At 36.0% G+C, this 12236-nt stretch overlaps 1 protein-coding gene across 1 annotated transcript in view; it reads right to left on the bottom strand.

The window, feature by feature from the left end:
• The window catches only part of CNTNAP2 (contactin associated protein 2), a 1027914-nt gene that overhangs the window by 666286 nt on the left and 349392 nt on the right, over nt 1-12236 (bottom strand). The window contains exon 3 of the mRNA XM_064668935.1: nt 11547-11740. Within this exon, the coding sequence (XP_064525005.1) occupies nt 11547-11740 (194 nt within the window). The remainder of the gene's footprint in view (nt 1-11546; nt 11741-12236) is intronic.

Here is a 12236-nt window from a genome sequence, read left to right as displayed (position 1 = left end):
ACATTTTGACAGTGCAGCTAGTCCTCCAAACAGAAAGAACTTCTTCCTCTGGATAGTCTCATTAGGATGAATGCACAGACAAATGTTCACTAAGCACTTCTTTAACTTTAGCTAAGCATACTGGAAAACATGCTACTTAAAACTAGCATTTAACACCACCTAGCATCCAGAATGGCCAGTGACTTTTGCGTTAAATATTTAAAAAGAAAAATTAGCTTTTTTTGCTGATCATAATTGGTATCACCCAGCCTACTCAAACTACTTTATACTACAGTTAGGACAAGACTTTATTGCTATAGTAGCCAAGACTTATTCCTCTGTCTTGGCTTATTTTGTGCTGAAGTCAAGTAGCATTGGGAGGAATGGTTCCACATCAGGATTTAAAGATCAGTATGAAAAAGTTTTGCCTGTAATTGCACAAATAAACATCCTATTATAGCTTTGTAAGTTACTATGATGTCAACTTAGTTAAATTTATGTACATAAAAGCAATGCGATGGACACATTTGAAAGACTGGAAACAAATTAAAGCAAGTTTTCCTCTATTTGTCTACAAGAAATTAAAATTATGGTGCTGTTAATCCACAGTAATGCTTCATTTGAACATGTTTGTTATATCTAATATTGATGTATTGCAATTCAGAAACTTATGTAGTTTATTTTTTATTTTTGTTATTTTTATTCACATTACTAAAACATATTTTAGTAAAGATTAACTCATAATCTATGTGTATAAGCACATACACTATAACAGGTAGTGAGAAATATTGTCATACCTAAAAGAGGAACTATTTTTAGCAAATTCCATTATACAAAAACAATTTATGCAAATACCATCAAGAGCTCAATTTGTATGATGATACAAAAGTAACACTTTTCAGGAAAGTGTTAAGCACATATTTACTTTACTCATGCTTTCTATTGAACCTGAAAAGAATTAAGTTCCAGCTAAAAGTTAAGGGCTTCTGTATATGTCTTTCTGCATAAATAATCTGCATCAATTAAGCAATATATTATTTTTAACTATATTAAGGAGTTTGAGGATATTAAAAAAAAATAAAAATAAAAGGCAAGAAGAAAATTTAATAAATAGCACATGGGAGTTTTCTTGGCCTGAGTCTAACTTTTTCATATTTTTGACGTGAATTTACTGCTTGTGAAAGGTAAGAACTTTTCTTGACTAAGAACCATCAAGCTGAAGTTATCTATACAGCCACAGGCATGCAGTGCAGCAGCAGCAGCATTGTCAAATTTCCCCTTAAAATGCATTTCTTCTCTCAAGCCGATCAGAGTTTGTATACTGCTAAAGAAATGTGGAGTTTTTCTTCTTTCTATATATATTTTTTTTAAATTTTATTTTTCAATTCCAGGGAAAAGAATGGAAACTGATTTTCATAAAGGAAGGAGTCCACTTTCTAGCATTAAAGGGGCTTCAAACCACATCTATTTGTGACGTAAATACTTTTTTGTAATCTTACTTGAGCAACTGCATGATTTTGAAGTCAGGCACTTGGTCTTAAATTGTCAGCCTTCCACGGTTCATTATTTCACCTTTTTTTTATTGCAAATCTCAGTCTCCCCAGTCAGTAAGTACCAACTCTCCAGGGAGAGCCAGAGGCTAAAAGGTACAATTCCATAGATGTAGAAGCCCAAAAATTTACACTGAAGTGAATGTCTGTTGATTCAACCATTACTTGCTCCCAGGTAGTTAAGCTTATTTTCACTGGGAAGTTAATACCTGATGAGCCAAGAGGCAAACGGGAGACAACCTTTTACAAGCTGTGCTTTGTTCATACCACATCTTGCAGGCAACAGAAGTAATACAGCAAAATGACTTTGATTGAACAGAGTTGCCACAACTACATCTTTCATTAGCACAAAGCCATCTATTCTGCCAAAGACAAATCTTGATAGACGATTCAAAAAGCATATTGTAGAGAAAAATAAAGTGCTGTCTATGACCATTTCCTAGTGTAAGGATTTTAGTATTTGCACTGCATACCTGCCTCACCTTAAGAGTTCTCCTGAAAGTAGTACCTTTCTGTTTAATTAATCAATAATTAATGAATAATTAATTCATTAAGAAAAGTAATTAATTCAGGAAATAACAAACTCTTTTTTAAAAATCCATCAAATAAGCACCCAGATGAGGTACCACAGCTTTGTGCACAGTTTCATTTTTGACAGGGCCAAACCCAAGAAAGCTGAGAAAAAAATCCTGTTTTACACCTGCCTAACATTTAACTAAAGTTTTTATTACCTGTAGTATGCTACTGCACAAAGAATTTCATTAAGACCATAGCTTCTTTTTTTCTAAGTGTTGTACTAACACACTTGGAGACAGTCTCTGGCCACGTATAATCAATTTTAAACATTTAGTTTTATTTAATTTCAACATTTTAAGTTAGACATGGGACTGTTCAATGGATCAGAGCTTAAAGCACTGTTCAAATGCACTATTAAAAGGAAAATGTAGGTTACTGGTGCTATGGATGGGTTTTGCCATGAAGTTAGAACTAATATCTGAAGTTTCCTAATATTTAAGGATTTTCTATAATACATCGCATTACAGAAACTGAAGGCTGTAAATTACAAACAGAAACAAAAGCCACATGCATCAAAGTACACAATATATTAGGGTTGATCTGCCTCTTCGTTTCAAGAGCTAGGAGTTTGGGGAAATCTCAGACATCACCCAGGATGAAAAAGGCTATAAAGAACTTCAGATTGCTTGGCCCAGCTCACTCACAACCTCTTTGGGCAACCTGTGCTACAGTTTCAAGGGGAAAAAGGTAGGAAGGAACTAAGGAATTCCTTGTGTCATAGGTTGAGATTGGTTGAGATCAGATTTTTGACACTGCTACAGACAGCTATATATCAAAGTGTATTCATAGAATCATAGAATGGTTTGGGTTGGAAGGGACCTTAGAGACCAAGTTCCAACCCTCTTGCTGTGGACCTTCTACTAGATCAGGTTGCTCAGAGCTCCATCCAGCCTGGCCTTAAACATTTCCAGAGATGGGGCATTCACAACTTCTCTGGGCAACCTGTGCCACTGCCTCATAGTAAAGAGTTTTTTCCTCATATTTAATCTAAACCTGCTCTCAGTTTAAAGCTGTTCCCTCTTGTCCTATCACTACATTCCCTCAGAAAAAGTCCCTCTCCATCTTTCTTGTGGGTTCCCTTCTTGTACTGGAAGACTGCAATTAGGTCACCATGAAGCTTTCTCTTTTCCAGGGTGAACAAACACAATTATCATAGACTTTCCTCACAGGAGAGCTGCTCCATCCCTCTGGACTAGCTCCAACAGGCTGATGTCCTTCTAGTGCTTGGGACCTCAGATCTGGATGCAGCACTTCAGGTAGGGTGTCACCAGAGTGGAGCAGAGGGGCAGAATCACCTCCCTCGACTTGGTGGCCATGCTGCTTTGGATGCAGCCCAGGACACATTTGGCTTTTTGGGCTGCAAGTGCACATTGCTGGCTCATATCCAGCTTCTCATCTACCAGCACCCCCAAGTCCTTCCCACCAGGGCTGTTCTCAATCTGTTCATTCCCCAGCTTGTATTGATACTGGAGATTGCCCCAGGTGCAGCACCTTGCACTTGGTCTTGTTAAACATATTATGTATGTTAAATGCATTGCAGAAGTATTTTAACATAGTACAGCCTAATGGCTAAGGAAATAGCAAGACTCATTACTTGTAACATTACATTTTCTAATTTAACTTAAGGCATGTCAAATATATTTATCATGACTTTTTTGGATTTTTTTTACATCTGTGGAGATCATTAGAACTTTTATTCCTAACCATACTTTTATCAAATGAAACATTAGCTACACTAATCTAGATTGACTTTTTATCCAATATATGATAAAAATTAAAAATCAATGTCTGTCAACAATAGAAGTGTCCTAAAGCAGATTTTTGGTCATATGCTGCCCTTCTGTTATACTAAGAGTGACAAAAATTACTTGATATACTTATACATGGTAGCCAAACAGGAGGGTTGACAAGCAACAAGGAAATAGCCTCGGGTCATTTTACTTAGTCACATTCAGTAGACTCAATCTAGACATTCAAACATGTTTTAATAGAGAACCTGTAAAAATTGAAAAACTTTGAAAATTCACCCCTGGTTCTATCATCTAACCATGAGTTCAGGCTTCCTAGAAGAGATTAAGAGCAATCTAGATAACCATGATAGGAGTTTTAAGAAGCTATTGATGCACCCAGCTCTGTATATACCAGCTGAGAATTAGAAGCATTACTGTTATGCAAGTCCAATGCAGCAACTAGTGGGGTTTTGGTGCTAAGCGTGAGCTACAAAAAATGCCTTACAAGATTTGTTAGCCTAGATATGATGCCATGAAACCACGACTATGATTATTGTCAGAGCTGAGCTGATTAAGTACACAATGTAGTCTTTTGGGCTGGCTTGAGGACCTGTGCATTGTATTCATTGAGGGATGATGACACTCTAAGGCATTTGAAAACCAAGCCATCTCAGAGCTAAAGAATGGATTTAGGTGACTGCCTTTAGACATCTGTGTTTAAAATTCGATGGTTTAATATAAACAGACAAGTAGTCCTCAGGCTAAAACCAATAGATTAGAAAATAATACTTTAGAAAGGAAACGTTCTAGCAGATTACGTTGCAAACCTCTGTTATCCAAATTTTTATTATATTTTTTTTAATTGTTTGCACAGAATCAAAGGAAGGCTCAGACACTGTCTGTCACCACACCAGGAGGAATTTTGTCTTCTATCTATCTACTTGATATACTCTGTGATAGATTGAAATAGTTCTGCTTGTGTCTCTGGAGATAGCCTAATACAACTATAGAATCTTTCTCTCAATAACAGGAGTAGCAGCTTAAATTGAAAATAATAATAACTTTCCATCTGATCAAATCTATTTTCAAATGTCAGTTTATTTTCCCTTAAAAATGTTATTTAAAGGTATAAGCAAACTCATGAACTCCTGTTTCTGCTAAAAATAGCATAAAAGATCTTTCTTCCTGCACAAAATATACAATTTTAAGGATTTAAAGAAAAATATGCTTAGAAGGTCTTATAGTCAGGATATAGCTTCACATGTAAAATAAATTATTAATTAGAGACCAGTAAGTATCTATTTTTGTTTTTCAGAAAAGTCAGTATTTTAAAGTAACATTACTGTTTGGCACAGTTTGGTGTTGATCTTAGTATTCCAACATTTAAAAGGCTATCAGATCTTCTAACATTTTAATACAAATGCAGTCTGTGGCTGTGACAGCATTCAGCATAGATATATTTTGCCCTGATATTTCAGATAACCCCAAGTGTGTTTCTCTAAATGCATTAAAAATCTACACAGTTTCTCTTAACAGATTCCACATGGAGAAGAGTAGATTAGGAAACAGGCTTCATCAGGATAGCACTGATGTTTATCTGTAACATTCTTTTCTTCAGGGTTTCTAAAAATTCCTTTTCAGCAACTGCCTGAATTTCTAAATGTGTCCTATCAACGCTTTATTATATTTTTGACATCCTAGTGGAGACTGTTACATTAGATCTATAAGTGAGTTTAGCCTCACTACAGAAAAAGTAATATTTTTCTGTATCCATACCCTTTTCAGTCATAGGGCTCAATGTGTAGGTTAGCAATGTCCACTAGGTGCTGAGACCTACTGACTTCAGTGGGAGTTACAATGCCTCTTTTGCTCAATACACCCATTAAGGTGATATTGGCTGTTGCAAGGGAATGGAACAATCTTTTAAGATAAAGGTATGGGAGACAGGGGCTCGGAGACATAACATTCAGGCAAGCTAAGGCATAATGAAGTTAATAAAAGGCACACAGCAGATTCCAGAAGAAAAGTGAGATTTTTTTTTCCCCCTCACAACATGGAAGGAAAGTTAAAGTAAAAAAAAAAAAAAAAAGAGGTGTTTCAGTAATAAATTGCCTGGAGAATTAAGAGCAGCCAGTAAATATGACACCAGTCACCTTGCAGCCATTGCTAAGGAGACAGCAAGATGCTAGATAAAAATCCATCCAGACAAGACAGGTCAGGGAATTCTTAAGATAGAAAACAAAATTCCCCAAAGTCTAAGGGCCTTACTGTAAACACTAGCTAAAACTTTTGCATTGGTTAATACATCAAACCAATTTGTCATGTTTAAATAGGTCTGCAGAATATGTGATATTTTAGTAGCAGCTCAGCAACAACAAATGGCAGGTCATAGACCATTCTAATCACATTTCATACTTTTAAATATTCCCATAACTACAAATCAGTATAATGTCATAAACTAATTTGTTTTAATAAGATAATGTAATTCAATAGAAGTAGTTAAGAAAAAAAAAAAAGACAAAAAGATCGAGCCCCATAAGCCCTTTAATCTAGCAGTAAGTTTTCACTTGAGATCTTATGGAGTAACCACAAAAAACCGAAAACAGAGTAAAATATCACACTCAGGAACTATTTCATATTTCATTAATATTTAGTTTAGGGCCATGGAAGTAAGTTGCTTCTTGGGGAAAAAGCAGTGACAGTTTTCACAAAGCAAATAATTCTTGCATGTCCTAACAGAGTGGGTGTATGCTAGAATTATTCTTCTTCACTTGTATTTGCTATACACAAATCATTGTACCCTAAGATATATGCACTAAGTCCTTGGGTAGCTATAAATGTTGCTCTGTAGAGCAGGTAGAAGGTGCTTGGGAATGCAGTAAGGTCTGCAACATTTTCTCTGAATAATCCAACCAGAAATAGCATGTCAGGGTGAACAGAAATTCTGAGCAGATGGCTCCCGCGTAATTTCAGCTAGGTAGAGCTGCACATGACTGTCTTATATCTACCTCATCATTAAATGTTACTTTAGACCTGTCTGATGGTTGGTATTTCCAAAGGTACCCACGAGTATTAAACATCTGAAATCTCTCACCACTTGAAAAAGTTAATTATCCAACTCACTTGTGCTTCCTTTCACAATGAGTTTTGGCTCAATACTACAGCAAAATACTATGAAATGCTGCGTGCTTGTTTTTCCCATGCAAGCTGAATACTCTGTGCTGTACCAACGTCCCTCCTTCAATACCAAGGGAGAACCATGTAAATTCTCTTTGTGTAAATTAAGATAATGTATTGATCAAATAGTAAGTTGTTCCCCAGTGCCCAGATAAATGCAAAATTCATTTTACACCTAACTCATTGGATTCCTGATTATTTCACCTAAAAAAAATGGCTTAAAGCCAGTAGATAATTTACATTCCTTTCCAAAATTCATTATTCGTAGTAAAACCTATGTAATTACTTAATATCTTTTCAGTAATGAAAATAATAAAAACGTAGATGTTATGCATAATATACTCTAAGTTTAATTAAAACTGAAAGAAAAACAAAAAAAAATCAGAAATACATTACTGCTTTCAACTGATGCAGCAGCCACGTGGTCCAGGTCTAGATTTTCTCTAATCAAGAAATCAAGCTTTCATTTAAATCTTTGCAACTCCACTGAAGTTCACAGCGGCTGAAGACAAGGGTCAAGTACAGAATATAATTTGGAGGTCATGTACAGAGAAACTGAACTCCACCTTTCCTATCAGTATTATTTTTAAACTCATAATTACCATAACACTTTTTCCTTCATCACCCTGACTTTGATATCCTCAAGAATAAGATGATGAGATAGATGAGAGGTGATAACAAGTTCTACTAAAGTAATCAAATTTTCAAAGATGATACCTCATAGGACCTCTTCAATTCTAGCAAGGATCTTCCAATTTCCTTTAGGAAAGGTTTCAATCTTAGAGGTGCTCATGCTCTGCCACTAATGAGTATAATTTGAGTCTTAATGTCATAATTTTCTTACTACACCTATAGGGCATATTTGCATTATGCTTAGTGTGAAACATTTACATCATCTATATCTGAGTTAGAAAATAGAAACAATATTATATGTAGAATAATTTCTGGTATGTATTTGTTAGGCAAATAGACAGATAGCAGTGATGTAGAAACCAAATGAGCATCTATTCCAAAACGAAGATATATTGTGTACATAAAATGCCCCAGTGGATTGACATATGAAGGGAAATCTCATGACCCATCAAAATTAAAATCTCAGACTACAAGAGTGGAGGTAGGAGAGGTGATCAAAATTCTCTAGTTGCTAGGCATTTTATGGAAAGAGGCCACATTCACTCATCTTATTAAAATTCATGAAAATTGAAAATATCCAAAAGCCCAGGAGGGGTGGGGTCAGAAAATCTATTTCACTGGGAAGCTTACTCTAAATTCACCTTGAAAGCACTTTCCCCATCACAGACTTCCCAACAGCCTTTTGATTTCTCTCCTACTTAAGAGGTAATTATAGAACTTCTTTTCCTCCCAGCCTAACGCATACAGAAGGGGTTCACTTCAGCCTTTTATGCAGATTGCAATGTTTTTTTCCTAACTAGATCTTTATTGCAGATTATTTCTCCTTTGCTCTCTCTCTCCAATTCATCTAATTAGCTTTATTTTTATTTCCTTCCCCCCCCATATTTGTCCTCTGTGTCATTTGCTATCATAACTACTTTAGTATTAAATATTGTTGAACTCTGCACTTCTCTGTTCCTCTTTCTCTTTGCTTTTGCCTTTAGCTTTAAATTTACAGTTGTCAGAAAACCATGACACTCAAGCACAGGAATGATGGAAGGGGGAGAGTAAACAAAGGCTACGTAGCATATTTCTCACGTGGATAAATTTTTTAAAAAGGTTCAAATCCAAACGAAAAGAATAAATTCTTTTCAGAAGGATTTCCAAGGCCACCAGAATCAGGTGAGATTTTTAAGATCACGACAGTCATTTCAGTCAGGAAGAATCTGACTGTATGAGTTTAAACTGCCAATGATGGATGCTTGGCTTATATCATCTGATCTGTCCTTCACAGTTTTTGCTGCTTTTAATTTCTTGTATAAATTGACACAAAGAGGAAGATGAGATGGGAAACTCTGCACTATCACATTTTCACATCAAGGAAGCCTGTCTCCTTCTAACACTACTACTACAATAGTACAACAAAATTTCTCCATGCTCAGATACCTCCTGTATCTTGGGAATTTATTAAGTTTAATATTTACTAATAACTAATAAACACAGTGTTTACAATATTAAACCAAAGCTTAGGCAACACTTAACCACTGAAAAAATACTGTTTTAGGCAAGTTAGAAGTAGAGTCAACTTTGTTTGTTTGTTTGTTTGTTTGGGGTTTTTGCTAATAGTTCACCTTTATTCTTAAAAAGATAGCTGGTAAACACTTTTTTTTTTTAAACTACTTTTCTAGTATTGGGTAAAAATTTCAGGACATGAACAATGGCAGTACTGCCACAAACAGCTTGCTAGAGTATATCCCAAAGATTTAACATTCCAAATAGAAGCAGCAGACCTGCATGGCTCGTCACACACTTTTGCATGTGATGTCAATGGTCAATAACACACTGGCAGTTTGCCCCCAGAATCCACCAAGAATATATAATTGCCAATAAAGAGGCAAAAAGGAAATATTCTTTCATGAAGAAACTGTCTTATATACGAATATATGAAGTGATGATATAAGAATAAAGACTTGCTACAAAGCTCTCACTCAAAGAGTTGGTCCACTTTGGAAACAAGCAATCACAGATGTGACTAAATCAACTGAACTACATGTCACTGAAAGATTTGCCTTCAATGTATTAAGAATAGATTTTTTCCTCAGCCCAGCTGTTCTGCTTTATATATCATTCACTCAATCAGCTGCACAGCCCTCTCTCATTCTTGGTCGTTTCAATAGTAGTTGCTGAAGCTTTTATACATTTAAGATAATAGACACACTAAATGCTGTAAGTATTTTTATATACCTAAGTGGCCTCAAAAGAGAAACTTTTTCTATTTATAAACCTTAAGAACAAATTTTCCCTTACCCTGCTGAAAAACACTCATACCACCAAGTTCTACGGAATCTAAAGCAGCATCCAATGTTTTCTTTCAATGTTGTCTATCTCCCCAGCTTTAAATTCTCCCTTTTTCAGAATCCTATCTGGCACACGGAGGAGGTTCTTTCAATAAATCAATACTGTAATAAAAAAATGACTGCCTCTATGTACTCCACATATTAACTGAGTTTCTCTTATACAGATAAAATCATTCACCTTATGCTCTATATTTGACACTCATTTTTAATAACAGACCTTAATAAAAGAAGCACCTAACAAAAAAGTGACTCTAAAATATCACAAAGTTAAATCTTGTCTGCTTTTACATATTGGCTAATCAACTTAATTTGATTTCAGAAAGAATGATAGCATTTTGCTGTTTTCAAAGTATATTTTTGAAAAAGAATATCATCTGAAAGAAATGCTACGAGGACAGGCATGTTAGGTAATAGCTATCAATTTTTGTCAGCAAAATGGAAGGCTACCGTTTTCAGCAAGAATGAAATTAGCAGTTTATCCATGAAAAATGTAAAAAACCAAAACCAAATTATATGCTTTTTCCTAAAATTATTATAGCATAAATAGCCCTTGTCGTGGTTTAAACCCAGCCAGCAGCTAAGCACCACACAGCTGCTTGCTCTCTCCCCCACAGTGAGATGGTGAAAAGAAGAGGAAAAGTGAGAAAACTCATGGGTTGCGACACAGACAGTTTCACAAGTAAAGCAAAGCCACATGCACAAGCAAAGCAATAAAGGAATTCATTCACCACTTCCCACAGGCAGGCAGGTGTTCAGCCATCCCTAGGAAAGCAGAGCTCTATTACGTGTAACAGTGACTTGGGAACACAAATTTCATCCAAACCTCCCCCTTTCCTTCTTCCCCCAATATTATATGCTGAGCATGATGCCATATGATATGGGATATCCCTGTGGTCAGTTGGGGTCAGATGTCCTGGCTGTGTCCGCTCCTAATTTCTTGTGCACCCCCAGCCTACTTGCTGGCAGAGAGATGTGAGAAGCAGAAAAGGCCTTCAGGCTGTGTTAGAGCTGCTCAGCAGTAAGGAAAACATCCCTGAAATATCAACACTGTTCCCAGCATGAATGCAGAACATAGCCCCATACCAGCTACTGTGAAGAAAATTATCTCTATTCCAGCCCAAACCAGCACATTCATGTAGCACCTATATGGAAAACAATACATACATGATAAAATTGCTCCCCAACACATGTACACACAAAGAAGAAATTGCCTTCCAAAATGTTATGTTTAACAGCAGGATTTTCAAAACCACTTTTGTGTCTCACTCTGTGAAGTTAGTAAAAAGAAAAGGCAGAGAAAGAAAAGGCAAAGCATAAGAGACCTGTTGAGAAATACCAACAACCAAAACATATCTGCCTGTTCTGCTAGACACTATCATGTCAAAGTGGGCTTTGGTAATTTGGGGATAGCCCTCTTGACAGCAGCTGCAACACTGTTCTGAGCAAAGCTCTGTTCTGTCCTCATAAAAACAACACTAAAGAGTTGTATGAGGTGTAGAGTTTCTAACAACACAGTCAATCAACATCATTACAGTATATGCTTCCATTTTACACCAATTACTTACCCAGATATTTCCATCTTGGTGGTAGGGTTTCCAGTTTCTCCCTGTATCGCTATAGAGCATCCGATATTGAGTGACCCAGTCAGAACTGCTGTACCTGCCTTGAGTTGCAATAGCACTGATCTGCTTCCGGTTCCCAAAATCCACCTGTAGCCATTGGTAATGATCACTGTCTGATGGAGACCAACCTCCTGCACCTGTTGAGTTGAAACAGAAGAGAGACTTAGATCTCAAACATTCACTTTGAAGTGAACTCATTGTGAAGATGCTGATTACTGGAAGGCAGCCCAGCTGAGAGGAATATAATACCAAAAAAATTAGAACATATATAAAAGAAATGATTACCCATTTTTAAAAATATGCATAGCAATCATTAGCACAGGCTTTAAGTACATTAACTCTGTTGTCTTAATCATATTTTGATATAATTATAATGATTTAAGGGGATGCCTACAAAACAATCAATGCCTTTATAATGCCTTAATTACAGTTTATTAAGTTTTGTCAAATTATAATTGTTCAAGGGTTGACCAATTTGACATGCAGTCCTTTGCCAGAGTAAGCTGGCACAAATCAATAACAATTGTTGGATTTTGTATGCCTTTTCAATAACATTTCAATTTAAAGAGATAATATAGATAAAACGTGAGGAATTAAGAGCAAGCTTTATGCTTTCCTGTGTTTCACTATACT

The sequence above is a fragment of the Pseudopipra pipra genome, chromosome 1 (genome assembly GCF_036250125.1).
Source record: "Pseudopipra pipra isolate bDixPip1 chromosome 1, bDixPip1.hap1, whole genome shotgun sequence".
In the NCBI taxonomy this organism is placed as follows: Eukaryota; Metazoa; Chordata; class Aves; order Passeriformes; family Pipridae; genus Pseudopipra; species Pseudopipra pipra.
Note: the sequence above shows the minus strand (reverse complement) of the source record. Positions and strands in the feature narration are given on the sequence as shown.